This window comes from Castor canadensis, chromosome 1 (assembly GCF_047511655.1).
Source record: "Castor canadensis chromosome 1, mCasCan1.hap1v2, whole genome shotgun sequence".
Classification (NCBI taxonomy): domain Eukaryota; kingdom Metazoa; phylum Chordata; class Mammalia; order Rodentia; family Castoridae; genus Castor; species Castor canadensis.
In genome coordinates, this window is record NC_133386.1 from 141198674 (window position 1) to 141223037 (window position 24364).

Here is a 24364-nt window from a genome sequence, read left to right on the forward strand (position 1 = left end):
AAGATCTCAGACACAGGCTGTTCTTCAAAGTTAATCTTTAAGATGGCGGTTAGGGTAGGGAATCAGAAATCCTAAACTGTGTGACTCCAGAAACCATCTTGAGATGTTGGAGCTACACTTGGGTAATTCTGATTGCTTTTAGCCAAAATAATAACCGGCATCACATTAGGCGCACAGAAAATTCAAAGACTGGCCCTTACATCAGCCTTTAACTGCACCTAACAGCCATGAAATTCCTGTATGGCACAGCCAGCAAGACATGTGCCGCCCTGGGGAAAAAAGCCCCTGGTCATTTCTTTTTTTCTCTTTCTCCCAATAAGCAGAAGACAAAGCATCAATCAGTATCAAACTCTGTGACATCCTGGACCCCTAAACTGTGGAAGGCCTCCCTATGCTGTGCCTTTCTCCCCACCAGCCAGTTTCAAAGCTGCTTACATGAATCTGTAGAATGAACAGGTGAGCACCATGCACCATGCACCACTCATGACTCCCTTACCTAACCCCTAGAAACATAATGTACACAGTACCTGGGCAGACTAAACCTCACCACAACAAAACTGAAAAGCATAAACAGTGAACTGCAATCTAACACCAACAACAAAGGTGGGAGTAGAATGCTGAACCTGCCCCAGAGAACCGGGGTGGAGCAAGGAGCCAAATTTTCATTGAACAAACGCAGATAAAGCAACAAAGGCTGAGAACAGGGGGTGGGGTGACAAGCCAACCTTCCAAAGTGGGGCAAGTGGTGGATCCCAGAGCTGATCTCATGGGACAGAGGACAGTATTCAAAACTGAGTTGCCTCACTTTGCTGGGGGAGAAGCTGACCAAACAGTAGCAGTTGAAGGGCAATGTAGCCCTTGTCTGGTGAAAACAACAGCTCTGATCACTCTGCACAAACTAGCAGACTTAAATCACCTCTCAATTGCCACTAACCCTGTGGACAGAAGGAACCAAATACTTCTTACTAGCCAGTCACCTGGTGAGACCACATCAAAGCTCATGCTTGTACATCAGTACCAGGATTGGATGCCTAAGGAATAACTCCAGAACTTTTACCAAAAGACTGAACTTTGTGTTTTTCCTGTACCTGGTGTTTTTTTGTTCTGTATTTTTTTCTGTATTATGAACATCACCATCACTATTTTCCTATTCTTATTCTTACCCCCTTCAATTTCACTCTTTTTCCTGTGTTACAATCCATTGTTCTCCCTCTCAACTCTTCATTCTGACCCTTATCATCCACTCTTTCCTCCTGTCTTCAACTCTCCTTCCTATCCTCATTCAACTTGTCACCACCTACCCCTCCCACCTATACATTCACCAACTGCTTACTAGCCTACTGTACCTAACCTCTGCAATCCCTGACACAAGCACTCTCTACTACAACAACAGAAATAAACCTAAACATGCACAAGGGCCACAAAACCCAGCAGCCACCATAACTCTTCCTCTACCCACCCACCCTTTATTACCACCCCTGTTTTTTAGTGACACTTTTATCCATTACCCAGATTCCTACATCAAGCCTAATCATTACTCCCCCAACTCCCAATGTTCGTAGATATTATCACCAAGGGGTTTTCTATATAATGGGTAAATAATTGGTCTGCCATTGAACCTGAGAATTTTTATTGCTAAATGACAACTCTAGTCCAGGGACAGAAAAAGCACATCAACCTAGCTAACAACATAGTCACAACACAAAAATTAAATCAAGGAAAAGAAGACAGGCAACTAAAACCACCAACTAATCTATCAAGAACATAGTTGCACAGCACCATGTGGAGCAATGGGGAAGAAGAAGAAGGGATGGAAACCACTTTCCTTAAAAAAATAATTCAATACAGGATTTAGTAGGAAATGAAGAAAGTAGATACCCAGTTGCTGACCCCAACCAAACAACGATAAATATCACTTTGAAGCCCTGTGATACCCACAAAAAAACCCTCAAAGAAGAAATCTTGGAAGAAATTACTGAGCAATTCATGGAGAAGACACAAGATGTGGTTAACCAGAATGTACAAGAGACATTCAAGAAATTTCAAGACACTAAAAAAATAAAGAACATGAGAAGACACAGAAACAAATAAATGAATTCAGAGAGGACTTCAACAAATACCAAAGTGAAACAAGGAATATAAAAAAAGAGATACATGAATTAAAGTTGACAACATCGAATATAAGAAAGGAGTTGAGCAAAGATGTGGAAAAACTCAGAAAAAGAATCAAACAGAAATCTGGGAAATACAAAGTCCTTCCTTTAGTCAAACAAAAAACACAGTGGAAGGCCACTCCAGCAGACTAGAACAAGTGGAACACAGAATCTCAGAGCTTGAAGACAAAATAGAAATTAAAGAAAAACAGAAGAAATCTTAGTCTAACAACTCAAGATCTGTAAAATGAATATGGAAGTACTCAGCAACTCAATTAAAAGACCAAACCTGAGAATCATAGGCATTGAAGAAGGAGAAGAGGTGCAAGCCAAAGGGATATGTAACATATTCAATAAAATAATAACAGAAAATTTCCCAAATCTCAAGACAGATTTGCCCATTCAGGTACAGGAAACCTCCAGGACAGCAAACAGTTCTCTTGCCCAAAGAGAACTTCCCCATGGCATATTATTAAAACAAGCACAGAGAACAGAGAAAGAATATCAAAGGCTATAAGAGAGAAAAAACAAATAATGTATAAAGATAAACCGATCAAAACAATAGCAGATTTCTCAATGGACACCTTAGAAGCAAGAAGGACATATACTGAGGTATTTTGTGAACTCAATGAAAATAATTTCAGCCCTAGGATATTCTACTCAGTAAAACTATCATTCAAAATTGATGAAGCAATAAAAGTCTACAATAAACAGAAACTAAAACAATATATTATCCCCAACCCACCACTACAGAAGATTCTACAAAGAATTCTGAAGACAGAAGATGAAAGCAAACAAAGCCATGAGAGGATGGGAAGTATCAAACAATGGGAGAAGAAAGACAAGTAATCAGAGAGTAGCATTGATTCAGTTGCACAGAATCAAATCCTTTAGCAACAAAAACAATTAAATGGCAGGAATCACTACGTACCTAACAATATTAACACTGAATGTCAATGGACTCAACTCCCACATCAAAAGACACATTTTGCTAAACTGGATTAAAAAAGAAGATCTGTCAATCTGTTGTTTACAGGAGACCCATCTCATTGACAGAAACAAACACTGGCTTAGGGTGAAAGTCTGGAAGAAGATTTACCAAGACAACAGCTTCTGAAAAGAGACAGGAGTAGCAATACTTGTATCAGGCAAAGTAGACTTCAAACTTACATTGGTCAAATGAGACAAAGAAGGACATTTCATACTAAAAACAGGGCACTATATCAAAAGTGAATAACAATTGTCAACCTGTATGCACCCAATGTCAGTGCACCCCATTTCATCAAACACACCAAAGGAATTAAAAGCACAGATAGATTCTAACATAGTGGTAGTCAGAGACTCTAATACCTCCCTATCACAAATAGATAGGTCATCTGACAATCAACAAAGAAATTCTAGAACTAAGTGACACCACAGATTAAATGGACCTAACTGATATCTACATGATATTTCATCTGACAACAGTACAATATACATTCTTCTCAGCAGTCCATGGAAGTTTCTCCAAAATAGATCATATCTTAGGGCACAAAGCAAGCCTCAGCAAATATAAGAAAATAGAAATAATCCCCTGCATTCTATCTGTTCACAATGAAGTAAAACTAGAACTCAACAACAAAAACAGCAGCAGAAAATACACAAATAATTAGAGCCTCAGTAACACATTGCTCAACAATGAGTGGGGCATAGAAGACTGGACAAGGACACATCTGAAAAGGAAAACAACAGGCCCATCTCCTTAATGAGCATTGATGGCAAACTAAATCCAACAACGTATCAGAAAGATCATTCACCATGACCAAGTCAGTTTCATTCCAGGGATTCAGGGATGGTTTAACATATACAAATCAATAAATGTAATATAGGACATTAACAGAAGCAAAGACAAAATCCACTTGATTATCTCAATAGATCCAGAAAAAAGCCTTTGATAAGATTCAACACCACTTCATGATAAAAGTTCTAAGATGACTAGGAATAGAAGGAATGTACCTCAACATTATAAAGGGTATATATGACAAACCTATAAACAACATCACACTTAATGGGAAAAAAATGAAACCATTCCTCTAAAGTCAGGAATGAGACAAGGGTGTCCACTCACCCACAGAGTGGGAGAAAATATTTGTTAGCTAGACATCAGACAAAGGACTGATAACCAGAATATATAGGGAGCTCAAAAAACTAAATTCCCCATAAATCAATGAACCAATAAAGAAGTGGGCAACTGAACTAAACAGAACTTTTTCAAAGGAAGAAGTCCAAATGGCCAAACAACACATAAAAAAATGCTCACCATCCCTGGCCATAAAGGAAATGCAAATCAAAACGACAGTAAGATTCTATCTCACTCCTATTAGAATAGCCATCATTAAGAACAATACCTACAACAAATGTTGGTGAGGATGTGGAGGAAAAAGGACGCTCATACACTGCTGGTAGAAATGTAAGCTAGTACAATCACTTTGGAAAACAATCTGGAGGCTTCTTAAAAAACAAATCATAGATCTGCAATATGATCCAGCAATCCCACTCCTATGGATATACCCAAAGGAATGAGACTCATGTTATTACAAAGGCACCAGTATACACATGTTCAGTGCAGAACTATTTACAATACCCAAGCTATAGGAACAGCCAAGATGCCCCACTAACCAATGAATGGATTAAGAAAATGAGGTATTTATACACAATGGAATTTTATTAAGCTGCAAAGAAGAATGAAATTTTGTTACATGCAAGTAAATGGGTGAAACTGGGGAACATCATCTTAAGCAAAGTTAGCAGGCTCAGAAAGCCTGAAAATGATTTCTCCCTCATGAGCAGATTATAAACCTAAAACAAATGCAGTAGCATTATTGAACATGGGTCATACACTAAGGGCAAAACACACATGGGAGGAATAGGGAAAGGGATGTAAACCTAAAATTTAAATGTGGTTGATGTGCTCATGGTAGAGGTGCAAATAAAGTAATCTTAAACTGGCAGAGAAAAGGGGACTAGGTAGTAGTGAAGAGGTCTGGTAGAGATGAACCAATTTGGTAAATGTAAAAACAATAAAATAGAGAAAAAAAATAAGGTTAAAAAAATGCCAATCCAGTTTTCCTACCAAACTCTGCCTTCTGTAGAACCCAACCTCTGACAGTTGATTATTTGAAAGACCAATGAAACCATTAATCTACTGTGGGGTTGTTAAGAACAAAAGAAGGAATTCAAATAAAACCAACATTTGTAATGGAGATGATGACTTGACACTACTGAAGACAATCAAAAGTCATAAAATTATCTAATGAACAACTTTTCATCATTAAATGTCAAAATATGTGTCCAAAGTACATATTCCTAGATAAACATAATTTCCCAGAATAGGTGAAATAATAAATAGAAAACCCACATATTTCTGTAGATATTTAAAAATATAGCCTTTAATTATTTCTTTCTATAATAGTTTCAAAACCAACATAAAACAAAACTGAATTATCTATAAGGATTAGCTATCAAGTGCATACTTAAAAACTACCCTTAATGTCCATTTAATAACAAAAGTATATGAATCAAATGTTAAATATTCTAGGACAAGGATAGGAACATTTCCTGTCAATTTTTATTTTTGCATGACCTTAAAAGCAAAGCATGGAAAACACATGATAAGTATATTTCAAGCCTTCTTACTAATAAACATTGATATAAAAATCCTAGACAAAATATTAACAAATTTAATCCTTTCATAAACTGATGTGCCTAGTCTAAGTTTATTTCAAAAATGTGTGGTTTTTCTTTGAAAATAAGTCAATATAATTAATCACAGTATTAAGATTATAAAAAAATCATTCAGGCTTATAAAACCATAAATCTCAATGGTTACCAAATAATCTTTTGAAACTTGGGATCTACTACTGTTACAAAACCCCAGACACCTGTGGCTCACGCCTGTAATCCTCGCTACTCAGGAGGCAGAGATCAAGAGGATTGCAGTTTGAAGGCATCCCAGGCAAATAGTTTGAGAGACCCTGTCTCAATAAAACCCTTCATAATAAGAAAGGGCTGGTGGAGTGGCACAAGGTGTATATATCAGCCAATGAAATGGAGCAATAACTATAATAAACATAAGATTGGAAAGAATGCAGAAAGAAGCTGGCCTTATTTGTGGAGTGTGATTAAGTACAAACTAAGGCTTAAATAGTCTACTAATCACCTCTTAGAAATAAAAATAAGTTTAGCAGTTTTAATCAAGCAAGACCAAATACAGGTTAACTTTATATTTACATATCAAGGCTAAAGATTTAGGAAAATATAATTTATAAGGCTAGTTCCATAACCCTAAATTAATATAAAATGCTTAAGAATAACCTAAGGTAAAACAGATAGTCTCCAAATGCACAAGTATAAGACAATATTGAGAAATATTAAATACCTTGAAAATTTAAAGTCCATGTTCTTAGATTTGAATATCTGATATCTTAAATATTTTAATTCTTCCAAGACATGACATATTCTCATAAAATTACCAATATGTATCACTTAAAATTGAGAAATTTTTTCTAAAATTTGTAAATAAGTGCAAAGTGTTAGCATTGCAAGATGTTAAGAAAAAGAATGTTTGAGATGTCATCTCCATACAAAGCACTGTGGAAGCAGTGATGCACTATTGGCTTTGCAGTGAGTAACAAGGAAACTTGAACCCTGTTGTTGATTAACAAATGGCTAGTAAATGACAATTATTAAACAACCATCTTCAATGAGAAATGGTAAATACCTTATAACAGAAAGGCCTATCATTTTGCTTTATTACCATGATTCTATATCATACCTCTAATCAATGCTGGTTTCAGGATTTTTTTAGATCAGAGAAGTTATCAGTTATCATGAATTTACTTTCTTATTCACATTGGAGAAAACTATTACGTTTGAAAGAAAGGACTAGAAATCATAGATGGAACTTGGTAAACATTTCTATTATCTCTAGTATTATGGTCATATGCTTAAGCCAAAGCTCTTGCAGTCATTTCATCTCTAGGGATCTATCAGAGTCTGATATCCATTCTTAATGTTCTACCCAGGAGAAATGAGGAGTATTTAGAGATAGTGGAAGCACTTGATCCTCACTGTTCAGAGTGAAAGGTTTTCAAGAAACACCTCAGGGCCACAGAGGATCGAAATTGCAGTGTCTTGTAATCAGTACAGTCTTGACTCATCTCGGGTGAGTGAAAAACCAAAGAGAGCAGGAACTAAAATTGCAGAAATACTAAGAAAAGTAAAAAGACAAAGGCAAGAAAAGAAATGGAAAAAAGACACAAAATTAGATAAAGGCAAACTAGAAAGAAATGGCAGTAGGAAACAGAAAAGATATAGCAAGGATGTTCAGATAGGAAATGAAAAGAGAGAGAATAGAAACAGAAAGAATTTGACTTCATCTGAGGTGCAGGAAAGTTTAGTCAGAAAAGGACAAAATGCAACTGTGACTTATTTGGGAAATGGGCTATTGGATGAGCACCAAGTGATGCAATTGTCCCATATATAAATTTCAGAAAGGTGTTGATTTTTAAATTACAGATAAATAGTGGCAAGGTTTTAGCAAATTTTGTGTTAACATGTAGTACTAAAGAGTAGTAAACACAGGAGGAAAATTGTGCTATTCTCTATGAACAATTTTGAACTGCATGATATATAATGTCCTGCTCCAATATTTTCAATAAATTTCAAGATAAGCTGGTCAGTGGGAAATAGCTTTTGAGAATTGCAGATTAGATAGAGAGGCTTAAGAAAATCATGTTATCCTTAGTAGTTTTTTCCTTGTTACTTGCAATATGTGTATAGGTGATGTGAGTCATTTCATGCCTCCACCCTTTGAAATAGTGGTCATTACTCTTAGTCCTTTCATGATTTTTCTATTTCAATCTTAGAGTGATTAAATTGTACTAATTGTAACAAAGAACCACTGTGACTCATGGACAATGATCCACAAATATTTAGAATAATCAACTGAGAAATGACAATAATAAAGGGACTGAGAAACTAAGTGGAAGAAAAGACATGACAAGATGGGATAATGAGAGAAGGATAAGAAAGGAAAAGTATGCAAAGGAACAGAGTAGAACACTGGTTAACAGGGATAGGCAAGGGGAAGAAATGGGAAGAAATTGATCAAAGGTACAAACTTGTTATGTAGCATGGATAAGAGCAGAAATGCAATATATAGATAGCCTAAGGACTATAATGAATGATATGATACCATATCTTGAAAATTGCTAAAAGAGTAGATTTTAAGTGTTCTTGCGACATACACATAAGGAAGGTTATATAATAATTTACTTGACTGTAATAATCACTTAAATATACATATGTATATTATATATATATAAAATCATAGCTTTGTGTTGTGCACTTTAAATGCAATAAAAAGAAATAAAAAGTATGAACACTTGTATTCCATCTATCTGTAATAACTTTAGACCGTGAACAGGTCTGCATTGAAATTTTCCAAATGTTATAATAATAACAGAGTAGAGGAATTAAGACAATTTGAAACAATACAAATGTTCTTTATGTCCTGATACATACCTGAGAATTGTAAAAAGTATGATTTCTATTAGGAGGTGGAAGAATTAAGAGAGGAAACAGAATACCTTTATAGCATAGGATAAAAGAAACTACTTCACTGTGGAAAATTAAATGCCTTGAGGGAAAATTCTGCTCAGTAAGTGTGAATTTAGTGAGTAGCTTAATGCTTTATCCAAGCAAGTGTTCCAATGAAAGCTCCATTTAGATTGCTGAGGACTGGAGCAGAGTATCAGAGCTGAGTGTGATCTGGAGAGTGGGGGACACCCAGAATTGAGCAAAATGAGAGAAACCTTTCTTATTCCACGGAGAAAATGGCTTAACATTTTCTTCCCTTCCTCAGGTATAGATTCTAAATCATGTCCTTTTTTGGAACTGTAGGTTGTACAACCTAAGCACTTTGTCTTCACACTAAAGAATGGAGATAAGAATCACTCAAAGGGAAGCATTAAAAATAAGCAAATACAAGCTTTTCATGAAATACAATCAAAATAGTAAAACATCGAGGCTGGGTAGCTGGGGTTCTATGATATGAGTTTTGAAGCTGTATTTGAGAAAGTTTTCTCTTTAGGCTAGGGCTGAGTCCTATGCTAGACTCTCTAGAGTCAGAGACTGGCATCTACCAGGAAAAATGAGAAAGCTATTGAGTGTTTTAGAGATGTCTGAAGTCGATCCTTCCAGGTATGTGAAGGATTTCCTTATGGGCAGTCAATGGGGTTAGACAGGGCTAACCAGAGACTGGTGCATGGTGATAGAATATTCATATTTTATCACTAAATATTTTGAAGTATAAATAAAAATCAAATTGAAAGGAAAATACACTTAGTTCTTGGGACTAATTCAATTGCCAGGCATGAATATAGCCTAAAAGCAAGTGCTGAATTGCTCAAGAACATTTCTGACAGAAAGTTTATGCAAATCCATAGTCATTTTCTCTAATTTCATCTTTATAATATATAGTAAATCTTTCTTCCTTTACTTTTGTGTTGCCATATCCTCAATGCAAATTCAAAAAGTTTCTTGTCAGAGATGACTATATAAATATGTGGTATACTTTTTTGTTTCAGAGTGTATTGTTAATTTGGTGAAATATTTCTTACATAAGACCCACAAGGGATTCTTCCTTTCTTCTGATGTGAGGTAAGAGGAAAGATGTATTTTGTTTTTTTGCATACTTGTACTCACAAAAGATAACTTTGAGGGATAAAGAAGAATAACAAAGAACATTCTTTACTGTCTGCCAAGTTACTCAAGGGCCACCATGATGTTCTGGAATAACAGTGGTGCTATGGAACCTGTATTTATCCTGAAGGATTTTCCTGGATTGGACTACGCTCATTCTTGGCTCTCAGTCCCATTCTGCCTTGCATATTTGATAGCATTTATTGGTAATGTTATCATCCTCTCTGTCATTTGGATAGAGTCCTCACTCCATCAGCCCATGTATTACTTCCTTTCCATCTTGGCACTGACCGACCTGGGTATGTCTATGTCCACACTTCCCACGATACTTGCTGTGTTATGGTTGGATGCTCAGGAGATCAAGGCAAGTGCTTGCTATGCTCAGCTATTCTTCATTCACACATTCACATTTCTGGAGTCCTCAGTGCTATTGGCCATGGCCTTTGACCGTTTTGTTGCTATCTGCCACCCACTGCACTATGCGACCATCCTCACCAATGGTGTAATTAGCAAGATTGGTTTGGTCTGCTTGTTAAGAAGCATGGGAGTTGTACTGCCCACACCCTTGCTATTGCGACGTTATCACTACTGCCATGCCAATACCCTCTCCCATGCCTTCTGCTTGCACCAAGATGTTTTGAGATTATCCTGTTCAAATGCCAGGATCAACAGTGTTTATGGACTGTGTGTAGTCATGGCCACCCTAGGCATGGATTCAGTCTTCATACTTCTTTCTTATGTTCTGATTCTGAGTGCTGTGCTGGGTATTGCCTCCCATGAAGAGCGGCTAAAGGCACTGAACACATGTGTATCTCATATCTGTGTGGTTCTCATCTTCTTTGTGCCAGTTATTGGGGTGTCAATGGTTCACCGCTTTGGGAAGCATCTGTCTCCTATAGTCCATGTCCTCATGGCCAACATCTACTTGCTTCTGCCCCCAGTGCTTAACCCCATTGTTTATAGTGTCAGGACAAAACAGATCCGTTTAAGAATTCTCCGCAAATTTGGGCTAGGGAAGAGGTTTTAATTAACCTGTATTCTCTATTTTCCCCACTGTAAAAATGGGCAAGCTATTTTTCTACATAAAAATGATTTAGGTCTTGGATCATGATCAGATGGTTAAAATCTTCATTCTTTCACTTTCTAAATATATAATTTCAGTTAATTGTTAATCTTTATGTCATTCAGGTTTTTCATGGCCAAATTATAACTATGGATTTATCTATCCCTAAGGTCATTATGAGACTTATATAATGCATGTAAAAGAAATTAATATTTTGAAAACTCTACAAATTTACTAACATGTCAAATTATTATTAATATACAATAGTAACTTTCCTTATAAAATTTAACTATGCTTACAGTCTGTATTGTTAATGAAGATATATAACTCAGAAATCAATCTTGATTTCTTTCTCTTTTCTTAATACATTTGCTCATATTTTGTTTCTCATGCTATAATTTCATAACTTTTTATGAAAATGTTTTTGAGATTTTAGGGAAAGAAAAGAACATGAGTTCCTGTCATGACTTTGATCTGGTACAGTGACTGTTGGTAATGGACCAAATGTAGTCTCACCCATGGGGAAATTTGTCCTTTCTTCCATTGTTATTCTTGATCTATCAGGTCCACCTAAGTTTGCCAGAAAATACTGATGAAGATATATGGGACCTGTTCAAGATTTGACAGTATATATCTGAAGCTCTGGGTGACTGTGCAGACTCCATTCAAAACCAAAGGATAGGACTTTATTTCTTAATTTGTGAGTGGGTTGAGAGTTCTGCTCCTTCCATTTGCTCCTTTTTCTTTTATCTTTACTCTTGTTCTACATGTCTATATGTACATTTGAAATATATATTCAAATATATATTTATATAAAATATGTTATATTTTATATATATATATATATATATATATATATATATATATATATATATGGTGGTACTGGGGCTTGAACCCAGGGCCTCATGCTTGTTAGTCAGGCACTCTACCACTTGAGCCACTCTGACAACCCTTTTATGCATTGGGTATTTTTGAGATAGGGTCTCAAGTACTATTTGCCTAGATTAGCTTTGAACTGTGATCTCTGCTTCCTGAATAGCCAGGATTATAGGCATGAGCCACTGGCAGCTGCTGATACTATGTTTTTATCATTTACTTTATTGTGAACATTCAGTTTCTTTGTTCTTTCTTATTAGGATGATCTACATGTATGGTTTCTTGTGTGATCTCTTATTATTTCACATACATTCATCTTAGCTGAATTGCAAACTTTTTGAGCTTGGGACCATGACTGCTACATCAACATAGCACTATGTGGCTGCTCTTTTGCAACAATGATAAGTCTCATAAAATAATTATAGATATAAATTTTAATTCTTATTCATTCATTGAAGAAAAGTACATTGAGAAAAATGAAATATGTATTGTGGCAGTTATTGCTTTTAATACTGTAAATGTGTAAACAGTAAAATGCATGGTCTTAATGTGAAAAAATATTAATAGTGGAGATAGCTAAAAAGATTAGTAAAATTAAATTTAATTGATTTTATTGTTATTGAAATAGGTAAGAAGTGGTCAATTTTACTTAAGGATTTAGGAATCAAGAATCAAAATTAATGGTGTATGCTTGTGGGTCAAAGTCATTCTTACCAGTTGGACACTTTTGAATAAATTTTATGTGTTAAAGCTCATTCATGAAAACCAATTATGCATATTTTGTTCCAACTCTGTCTCTGTAATGTCACATGGTGGCTTGAAATTGGTTGTGATGGTATGTTCAAGCCACAGATATTGACAAACACTGCATAATAGGGCTTTAAAAAAATTATAGCTAGCTGGTTGTTAAACATTTGCCAGCATACCACTCAGAAAGCTGTTCCAGGAAGAAGATATATCATGAAGAAAAAAAAAGGATGCAGAAAAAGCATGTATTATTAACACTGTCCAATCTCTAGAAAAAACTTAAAACTTGCCAAAAGGATCCCATGTTTATCCCAAAGTGAAAAGGCTCTGGCATGGGATGGGAGGACCTGAAGATGCACTGTTCAGATCCAATTTCACTGAATAAATTGCAGTCCTGGTGGCTGGCATTGCTTCCAGCAGAGATCCTTCAACTATTAACCCCTTCAGGAAGTGCTTCAGGTGTAGAAATGTTCCTTGCCCAACGTGGTGATCCTTTCAATGACTGAAGTATAAAGGCATATGAAGTCTTGATTTTTTTGGTCCATTGCAGAAAAACTTAATTGGACAATTTGAGTTCCAAAACTCTCTGTGGGAGTGGACAAGGCTATCATCAGTCTTGATTCACAGTTCCAATTGTTCTTCTGCTACTCCTACTCAATTCCTTTTCTTCCTAAGATGCTTACCCCAAATATTCTGTATATTAAACATAACATACACTAAAGTTGGCCTCGAAGTGTGTTTCCCAGAGAACCCAGGAGTGAGAGATTCCCAGAAAACCTGTGACATAGAGGAAGAATGAAATAAAATCTTCAAAACACACTCATGCAGGTGGACGGAACAGGATTAGAACTCAAGAGTAGAGTGTCATATTTTTTAACTCTGTTTTAAACAGAAGGTAGAACAATAACCACATAGTAATTTGAATAGAGCTAGTTAATACTTGCATAAGTAATTATTAACTTTGTCAGGAAAATGACATTAAGGGAGATAAAGATACCTCTAAATACTTTGCTAGAGCTAAGGGAGAATATTCAAGGAAGGAGCAAAGTTGGAAGAAGGGAGAGGTCCTTTGCAAGCCTGAGGTTGAGACTTCATTGGATAATGTGTGGTTTTAGTTGACTGAATGTCAGAGTTTACTCAGTTGTCTTGGGCAAGAAAGAAACCCTCCTCTGGGTGAATAGGCTGACCAAGGCTGGCAAGTGAGATCCACTTTTAGGGCTAGAAGAAGGAGGCACCAGGTAGGGAAACATAGCTGGAACTGGTAAGCAATTGACACATTTAAATAGCAAGTTAGATAGGAAATCCCAGCCTAGAAAACCTTTCAGAGGGCAGAAGTTATGGTTGGGTAGCTAACTAGTAGTGTAAATTCAAGATTCATTAACAGTCTATCCACAGGGCCGCAGCTGAAATTTGATGGGATGAGTGTCTCTAAATAAATATCGATCATATATGCCTCTGCTATCTGTATGATAAAAGAAAGAAGAATCAAGCAGAATCTCCTCCAAGTGTTCCTGTAGCATCCTCTGCTGGCCAAGCTTAACGTCATGTTATTTGTAAAGGAAAAAAAAAGTTCATTGAATCTGGTTACATCACTGCAGAGTAGGATCAAGGCACATTTTCAATAGGACTAAATAGTCTACTCAGAATTATTTTCTTAATAAAACATTATCCATAAATTAGAGTGCTCTCTTTGTCATACAATATAAATGTATCTGTATGAGTCTAATTCTGGCCTTTCTCTTCTGTGCTATGATTTTTTTTACCCTTCTCTTAATCCAATAGTATCCTTAATTACTGTGATTTTTATGCTGTCTGTTACAAGGAGTATTGGCTGAACAGTTTAGAGCAACTTCTACTTCAAATGTCAGTGTCTATTGCTGACATTTGTGTTTGTACATTAAATTTTATATGATATATTCAGTTTGTATAAATCTAGAGTTTATAGGTTAATTTGGAGTGATTAGCCATTCTTACTAGGCCTTCTAATCTCATAGTTCATCTCTTGATTGAATTAGATAATCTTAAATTTCTTCAATAGTCTGAAATTTTAAGTGTAGAAGTCTAGAACATCTTTCATTAGCTTTTCCTCTGTGTTTTGATGCCAATATAAGCAGTATGCTTTAAATTTTAGCTTCTGCTCACTATTGCTAGCGTATGTTTTTTAGATAGAAAACGATGTGAATTAATGTAAGGGTCTCATGACTTGTCTTAGAGTATTTTGCTTTTACTAATGTTTCAGCAATACTGTTTGTCAATAATAATAAAGTTTATTACTTTCCTCACAAATTTTGTGTCTTTCATTCATTTTTCTCACCTAAATTATAAAGACAAGGTGCCTAATATATTTTAGAGGTGAAAGTAGTGAGTATTTCCTTCTTTTTTATTTCTGGGGAAATTGCTTTGATTTTCCACAAGTCAGATTGAAAGAAGTTAGCTTTCTTTTTAATTATAGCAAAGAAGTTCTCTTCTGTTTTTAGTTTAATATTTTTATCATTATCAACATTAAATTTAGTCAAAAAATTTCCTTCATCAGTCTATATTATTAAATGATTTCCCCACTTTTAATATTTTAAATGACTTTGTGTGATTTTTGCATGCAAAATGACATTTATGCTTGAATTAAATCCAAGATAATAGTAGTGTGTGTGTGTGTGTGTGTGTGTGTGTGATTACCAGATTAGATTTGGAAATATTTTGCTTTAGATTTTGTTATCTATTTTATGCAGGTTAAGTAGTTTTAATGTATATTTTGCATGTGATAACTTCATTCAATTTTGGATTACAGTTTATGCTCGCCACACAAAATCCTAAGAAATAATCTCTCACTTGTATTCTCTGGAAATATATGTGTACAGTTATTATTATAACTACTAGTATTTCTGAGTTAATGTTTCAAATAATTCACTAACAATAGTATTTTGACCTAGGATTCTCTTTCTGCAGTACTTTTAAATAAGAGTTTCAAGAAAGACAAAAACTAGTTTCAGATGGTAACATCTGAACTGTTCTGTCTTATATATTGTTATGTCTTATTCTCTTCTTTTTTAAAACTCTACTATACATTCTTACTTGCATGTGAGTTATTCTCTGGTCTATGTTGTGTTTGTCCATCTTTGTTTCTTCGTGATACTTTCCTTTATGTTTTACAAGACAGTATATGAGTAAAGGTTTCATCTTGCTCAACCAAAGTACCTTGATAAAAGAAGCTATGATTTCCATCTCCTATTGCACTAGAACTTGTGCCTATATTATGTCTCAATAAATAATCGAGTCCTTCAAAGGAGATGCATTTCTAGAGCTAATAAAATAGGTTTGGAAATGTTTGGTATTAGAATACAAAATTCAAATGATTTTACAGCTAACAACCAGTTTTCATTTACTTGCACTTCTTTAATTCTGCTGCTCTTCATTATCAAGCTGACATTCATATACGTCTTCTATAGGGATTCAGAATTAAGTTCAATTATGTGTTTCTGTGAACACATCCTGCCAAGAAAATGGGGCTTTCCAGATTTTTTTAACTCTGTCTACCACACACACACACACACACACACACACACACACACACACACTCTTTTCTTTCTCTCTGTCTCACACACACACACACACACACACACACACACACTCACACTTACACTGACATTATCTTAAACCATTTTATACTATGAATTGATAACAATATGATTTTATCTGGATAGCATATTAAAATATAAAATAAATATCATAATATTTTTATTTAAATATGTTTAAATAGTTTTTTGACAAAGAAATTTCACTCTGAAATTTAATTTAGGAAAAAATAAGCATAATACAAAACATTAAGGATTTTTTGAAAAGAAAAATACTATAATATCAAATGAAAAAAAGCAAAAGTTTTATGAAGAAGTAAAAATAATATTTTGTGTGAGTCACTTGTGTCATCAATGAAGTCATTTTCCCAAGTCAAGATTTTATTGGAAATGACCTGAGTTGATCTGGCATTTAAGAGAATGGAAATAAAACAGTGTTCTGAGAAGCAGTTTACATGGCGGATGGAGATATATTGATTATTTCTGAGTTATGAGATAAAGAAATAAAAGAGAAATTGGTCTTGAAAAATAGCAACAATAAATTACTTGAGATTTTCTTGTGGTGAAATACAAAAAACAAAAGAAAGAGAAAACAGTACTATGTAGCATTTTAATTTAAAGCAGAGGAGATGTGCCAAAGTCAGTCTCAACTCTCATATTTATTACTTGTGCAACTGGTGAATGAACAGATAAGATGTCTTAGAATTGTACTTTCGGAGAATTTACTTCTTTGTTAGATAGTGAGGACATGGGGCTATAAATTTTTGTATTCTGTCACACCCTTATCTATTCCATTTAACAAAATAGACCAGGATTTCTCAGAGGCACATTTGTGGACCAGCATAAACAGGAGTTGTTGCTGAATGGAGATAGTGGAATGCTTATCCTGGCCAGTGGCTGGAGAAAGCATTGAGTATTATGAAACAAATGAATATGGATCCTATAGCTTTTTATTACTTATAGTTGTTACATAAGCACTAGTTTAGTAAATTGTCACTGCATGTCTACATTTTCCCCATTTTTTTCCAGTAAGCTAACAAGGTAGGTTTCATTATTCATGCTATATGGTTGTGAAAAATGGTCCCAAATAATTTTCCTAGCATTCAACAACTACTAATTTCTGTTATATGGTTGCACAGAGCACAAACTTTTTCTTAGATATCATTCTGACTAACAAATCTGATAATTTTTTTCTTCATCAGATGATTCCTAGGACACTCACCAATTATTTCCCAATTTGAGAGCCTAGTGTGGGACTCCATAGTCCCACCTATCTTCGAGCAGGAAATAGCTTTGACATCGTTTTTCTTCCCTAGAGTTTGTACTGAGGAAAAAAAAAAGTGGACCTGAGGGAATGTGTTAGCTAAGAGATGCTGATGGTCAGAATACGTAGGGACAGAAATGCAGTGCTGATGAAGCACATTACTAGGTAGAGTCAAAGAAGCTGAAGGCAAAAAATGCTGTACCTGGCTCTTTAGTCTCCAAAGAAGAGACTGATGCTTCCTTGAAGAACTATCTGCCTTAGGACACACTGTGTATTTTATTCTTCTCTTATGCCTATCTTCTGTACCTTCCTATACCCACAAGAAGTTGCTAAGCTTGACAGACTGGAAACCCAGCCAATCTGTATTGCAGTAACTGCCTGCACTTGAGGACTCGGGTATGCCTGAAGGAAGGCTTTCAGGTTAGAAGAATGGGTAAGAAATTGGCACATTATTTATTTAACAAATCCAGGAAGCAGAAAGAAAGGTTAAGAGGTAGGACTGATCTTTGCTCATGTGAAATCACTGCTTTGTGATCGGTGAGAAGTACTGATTGCTATTTCCCCCCAAAAAGACAGACTGTTATCCCCAAAAGCTGCTCAGATGAACACTGGGGTGAGATAATACTGCAAACTCCTTTCCATATCTAGCTAGTATCTATGGTGAGAATCCATGCACTGAAATTCCTGTTCTTTCAAAAACATTGCTATAAAATATTAACTCAAAGTTACAATGTTACTGGTCATGGTCATTCATTCCTATGGGAGGCAGACAGCAGGAGGATCATGGTTTGGGGACAGCCCAGGCAAAAAGCTTGCAAGACTCATCTCAACCAATTATTCCTGTTAATCCAGCTATGCAGGAAGCATAAATTGGAGGATTGAAATCCAGGCTGGCCCAGGCACAGCAATAAAACCCTGTCTTAAAAATAATCAAAAGCAGAAAAGTCTGGGGCATGGTTCAAGAGGTGGAGTGCTTGCCTAGCAAGTGTGAGGCCTTAAATTCAAACCCCAGTACTGCTATAAACAGAGTAAAAATGTTAAATGATGATACAGTTAATTATATTGTTGATGATTTAAGTGGCTATCCATCTCACCCTTATATACATCATGGATACCTAATAATATCATAAGCAAAAACAAGTCATTAAGGCAAGATAATTCTCAGAAGAAGCTGCCAGGAAGTTATATTTTTACAAGTGATTACTTGAGTACTCTAGGTCAATACCTGCCTTGAAGTCATTGCTGGCTATGGTTGATATGCTTGAGATCATGATTACTTTACCTTGACTAATATTTTGCTTTACTTGAGTCCAAACTATATCTTAGCTCTCAGACACTGTGTAGGCAATTTCAATACATTTTCTTGAATCTACTCAATGTTATATAAAGTTATTCAATTCCCAAATTCCCAGTTTTTTTTATTTGCTTAAAGAAATTTACTTATCCATCCAAAATGATTGAAGTAGTAAATAACAATTTATTACAAGATTATAGATACCTTAAATCAGAGAAATTTCCAAGGAGAGGCAGAAGAGAGTTATCTAAGAGCAAAGACCTGGTGTGCCTATACAGGTTGAAGAGGGTGAAGAATATTTGAGGATTTGAATATCAAGGAAGAAGAAAATAATTGTGTCAAAGTCAAAGTGATAGTGACAGAGACTAGGAAAAGTTTATGATATAAAAAGTAAGGAAAGTGAATGAGATATATAGGACAGTATTTACTAATATGCTATGATGTGTTGGTATGATATAAGAATATGGAAACCAATTACTCCTTCTCTTTATTGTTTCTGCCCCTAAAAAGAAGAAAAGTGGTATTAGAGTGGAATATTCCTATCATCTCTATAGAATTTTATAAAATTAATTATTTTATAATCAGGTCTGTAAAAGGAAACTATAAGGTGTGATTATATTGATGGAAAAGCATAGTTTGGTGAATGGTGAATGGGTGATGCAAATTTTGGCAGTATTGAATATGCTATTTGTTGATGCTTAGTGCCCAGAATAATGGAAATTGAGTGACCATCACATTGTTAACAGATTTAAACCTCTTAGGATCCTACTCTAATGTCTGTCTGTTCCAGCCCATGATGAGATCTGCCTCATAGTCCCTCCAACACATCTGATTCTATTGGGTAACTGACCCCTGTGCACAGAAAGCTCTAAGCTTTTTTTGTAGTTCAGTATTGCATCCTTTCTTTAATTTCATTTCCTTTTTTCTATGAAATATTTTCTCTATCTGCTTGCTCTATTAAGCCATTATAAATTCTCTATAAGTGGCAGTAATTTTTCCTTTTGTAGCTCTCTATTTGGAACAGTATACATTATCTCCTCCACACATACACATGAAACGTATCACACCATAACAGGATTAGCTTGCAAACTGATTTCCCAAAATTCTATGCAGGTCTTTCCTGTGTTTGATTGTTTTAATAAGTGACACAAAATCCAACAAAATAAGTGAACTAATTCTAGATTTCTTTCTTTTTCTCACTCTCAGCCTATGATGATGCATATTACCTGTCTTTTTCCTGAATAAAATTTTATGCCTATTTATCCTTTGTAATACTGTTAGATTTCACTTTCCTTCACATGTTCTTTTTTTGGAATCACTTGGGTTTGAACTCAGGGCCTCATGCTTGCTAGGCAGGGGCTCCATCACTTAAGCCACTCTGCCAGTCCTTTCCTCCACTTTTTATTACTATAGTAGATCACTAATGTTTCTCTGCCTTCTCTCTCTGCCAGCCTTTAGACCATTCTTAACATTAGTCCTACTTTGACATCAATATGATATAAATCTGGTCAGGTTGATTACTTTTTATTGCATTTAATACTTTGTGTTCTTTCAGATTAAATCTATTTATGTTTTTTTGGGGTTTTTTTGGCAGTACTGGTGTTTGAACTCAGGATCTCATGCTTGACTAGGCAGGCGCTCTACCACTTGAGCCACTCCATCAACCCTCAGATTAAATCTAAGCACTTTCTATTTATACATAAGTTCCTTCAAAAATTCTGATCCATTTTTATTTAAACCTAGCTCCAACAGTCATATGAAGACCCACTCATGGTCTGTAGTTTTGCTCAATTATGTTTGTTTACACTTCGAATACAGTATTCCTCACTTATCTGCAGTTCTGCTTTCTATCATTTTAGTTACCTGACATCAATTTCGGTCTAAAAATACTAAATTGAAAATTCCAGACATAAATAATTCATAATTTCAAAATATATTTTATTATGGCATATTGGCATAATTGTTCACATTATTCATTGCTTTTGTTAAAATATTATTGTCCTAATTTATGAATTAAACTCCATAATAGCTACAGTGTGTAGGTTAAAAGCAGGACATGGAATAAAAGGGGGACTGTTTTGGAAGGAATAAGCAGAAAGGGGAGGGTGAAAGAGGAGGGCATTAGGAAGATAAATATGATCAAAGTACATTATATGTATGTATTAAAGTAGAATAATGAAACCCATTTTAAAATTGTTTAAAGATGAGGTGGATAAAAAGACTGACACAGGAGTAAATTTGATCAAAAGACATTATATGCTCATATGGTCATATCACAATGAACCTCTTTGTACAATTAGTAGAACAAGTTCACCCAGAAATAAAGAAATAAAATATCTAAAGCAAAAGTGACTAAAGCTAACAAAACAACAACAAATATACAGGTACAGTTTGGTACATCCATAGTTTCAGGTATCCCTGGAAGTCTGGAATTTATCATACAAGCATAAAGAGGACCGCTGTGCACTCGCACACATTTCTGCATTTACCTGGGTTTCCATCAATACAGAAAGTATGTCACAGTCCTTTAATTCAGTCCTTAGTTCATATTTGTCACTTGAGATTTACATCAGGACACCTTCAATAAATCATCCCTGACCTCTCTGGATAAGTCTAGTTTCTCTTCTGTATTTTTAAAAAGACATTTTGTGTTTTTATATAACCTTAAAGTTTTAAACTGACAATTATCTTTACTTTTTGTAAACTAACTTGGGGGTACTTGAAGGCAATTATTATACATTCCTCTAATTTTAGCAACACCAATTTTTCTTTAATATGTTCTTAATAAATGTGCAATGATACAATAAATTAATTGGTAAAATAATAAACACAGGTAGTTACTAAATATAATGAACAGAAGAGGGATTAAAAGCACTAGTACAAGTAGCATACATCAAAGCAATATTCCTTATAACAGTGTTGACTTTTCTCCTAACTTTTCATGTTCTTGTTTTCTCATGCAGTCTAAGGGTGCCTCCATTGATACAATGTCTGTCTTCAATTGTTCTGCCCTATATCCTCACTTCTTCCTGACAGGCTTCCCAGGCCTTGAAAGCAGATATGGCTTGATTTCGCTCCCCATCTTCTTAGTTTATGCTACTTCAATTGCAGGAAACATTACCATTCTGTTCATCATCAGAACTGAGTTTTCCCTCCACCAACCAATGTACTACTTTCTGTCCATGCTGGCACTCACTGACCTGGGCCTATCCACTACAACCTTACCTACCATGTTGAGTGTCTTTTGGTTCCATGCTCGGGAGATCCCTTTCAATGCTTGTCTGGTTCAGATGTACTTCATTCATGTTTTCTCAATAATTGAGTCTGCTGTACTGTTGGCCATGGCCTTTGACCGCTATGTGGCAATTCGAGAACCTTTGCGCTATGTAGCCATTCTAACCAATGGTGTAATTTTTGGGATTGGGTTGACAATTGCTGGAAGGGCCTTAGCCCTTGTCTTCCCAGCATCCTTCCTACTGAAGAGGCTTCAATATCGTGCTGTAAATATTCTCTCCTACCCCTTCTGCCTGCATCAGGACCTCATTAAAACAACTGTATCCAGCCATAGGGTCAGCAGCATCTATGGCCTCATGGTGGTCATCTGGTCCATGGGACTTGATTCAGTGTTTCTTCTCTTCTCCTATCTCCTCATCTTGGGCACGGTGTTGAGTATAGCCTCCAAGGCAGAGAGAATGAAAGCCCTCAATACTTGCATTTCCCACATCTGTGCAGTGCTTACCTTCTATACACCAATGATTGGGCTATCTATGATCCGTCGCTATGGGCAGAATGCTTCCCCAATTGTCCATGTGCTCATGGCTAATGTATACTTGCTGGTCCCACCTCTCATGAACCCTATTTTGTCTACAGTGTTAAGACCAAGCAGATTCGTGACAGAATCCTCAAGAAATTTAAGAAACTCAAAGTTTAGGTGAAAGAGGCTCTAAAGCATAACTTTTCTCCTTTTCCCTCTACATGTATGAGGAATTTATTATGAATGTAGACATTTGAATTTAAATGTTGCTAATAATATTTTGCCTTTAAGATACTGTATCTAAACCTCAATAGTAGTAAATATTTACCTTTTTAATGTAGAGAATAAAAGGCATAGTTTTATTTAATTTTTTGTGAAGGTCCTCAATTTCTGAAGATATTTAGATTTCAAGATAATTCTAATATGTTCTATGTAGTCTAGTTCAACAACATTCTCCTATACGACTTACCTTAGTACAAAATGAAATATTTTTGAATGATGTTTGAATGATATCTATATCTAGAAACCTATAAACAAAATCTATACTATTTTTATTAATATACATTAATGGTACAAGGGCATGTCATTGTTATACTTCCACAGATGCATACAGTGTACTTTGAATACGTTCATCCCCTCTATTATATTAGCCAACATCCTTCCAAGATATCTTTCTTAATCCATATCAAAATTCCAAGTTATTTGATACTTCTCAGTCAGAATTCATATCCTCCATAATATCTTAAATCATAATCCAGTACTAGTTTTTTGGATAAGTCAAAACACTATAAATTATTTAGGGAGAGTGGTGTGAATATTACTGTATACCAAGCATTTAAAAATTGTGACAACAGACCTAGGAAAAGATCTGAATTTTATTGGGAGAAAAAAAAAGAAATAGACTCCTTGTGAAAAATGGAACAATTTAGTATGTTTGAGGAAGATCAGATTATGTTTTAAATGGAGTAAAGACAGCCTCTTCAATAAATGTTGTTGGGAAAACTGGATATCTGCATGCAGAAAACTGAAACTAGATCCATGTTTTTCACCTTGTACAAGTATCAACTCAAAGTGGGTTAATGACCTTGATATAAGACCAGAAATTTTGCAGCTAGTGCAGGAAGGAGCAGAGAATACACTGGAATTAATAGGCATAGGCAATGAGTTCTTAAATAGAACTCAAATGGCCCAGAAACTAAGAGAAAGGATTGGCAAATGAGACTATAAGAAATTAAAAAGCTTCTGCACAACAAAAGAAATGATCACTAAAATGAACAGGCTGCCCACAGAATGGGAGAAAATCTGTGCCAAGTATATATCTGACAAGGGATTAATAACCAGAATATACAGGGAGCTCAAACAACTAAAATCCCCCAAAAATCAATGACCCAATGAAGAAATGGGCAAAGGAACTGAACAGGTTTTTTTCAAAGGAAGAAGTCTAAATGACTAAAAAATACATGAAGAAATGCTCAACATCCCTGGCCATAAAGGAAATGCAAATCAAAACCATGTTAAGATTCCTCTTCACTCCTGTTAGAATGGCTATCATCAGAACACAAAAAACAACAAATTTTGATGAGGATGTGGGAAAAAAGCAACCCTCACACACTGTTAGTGGGAATGTAAATTAGTACAATCACCATGGAAAACATATAGAGGCTCCTCAAAAATCTAAAATTAGAACTGCTATTTAATCCAGCAATACCACTCCTGGGGATATACCTGAAGGAATGTTAAGTCAGGTTACAGTAAAGGCACCTGAAAACCCATGTTTATTGCAGCATTATTCACAATAGCTAAGCTGTGGAAACAGCCAAGATGCCCTACTACTGATGAATGGATTAAGAAAATGTGGTATTTATATGTAATGGAGTTTTATTAAACTGTAAAGAAGAATG

The 24364-nt window shown here is 35.3% G+C and overlaps 1 protein-coding gene and 1 pseudogene across 1 annotated transcript; both read left to right on the forward strand.

Annotated features, from left to right (window-relative positions):
• Nucleotides 1-9975: 9975 nt before the first annotated feature.
• LOC109702459 (olfactory receptor 51L1) lies at nucleotides 9976-10923 on the forward strand. The gene has a single exon (XM_020187798.2). The coding sequence runs from the start codon at nucleotides 9976-9978 to the stop codon at nucleotides 10921-10923; it is 948 nt and encodes a 315-aa protein (XP_020043387.2).
• A 10773-nt stretch (nucleotides 10924-21696) lies between these two features.
• Nucleotides 21697-22640, forward strand: LOC109702444 (olfactory receptor 51G2-like; annotated as a pseudogene).
• Nucleotides 22641-24364: the final 1724 nt, after the last annotated feature.

Excerpts from the sequence above, each read along its gene's own strand:
- LOC109702459 (XM_020187798.2), top strand. The coding sequence starts at position 9,976 with ATGATGTTCTGGAATAACAGTGGTGCTATGGAACCTGTATTTATCCTG.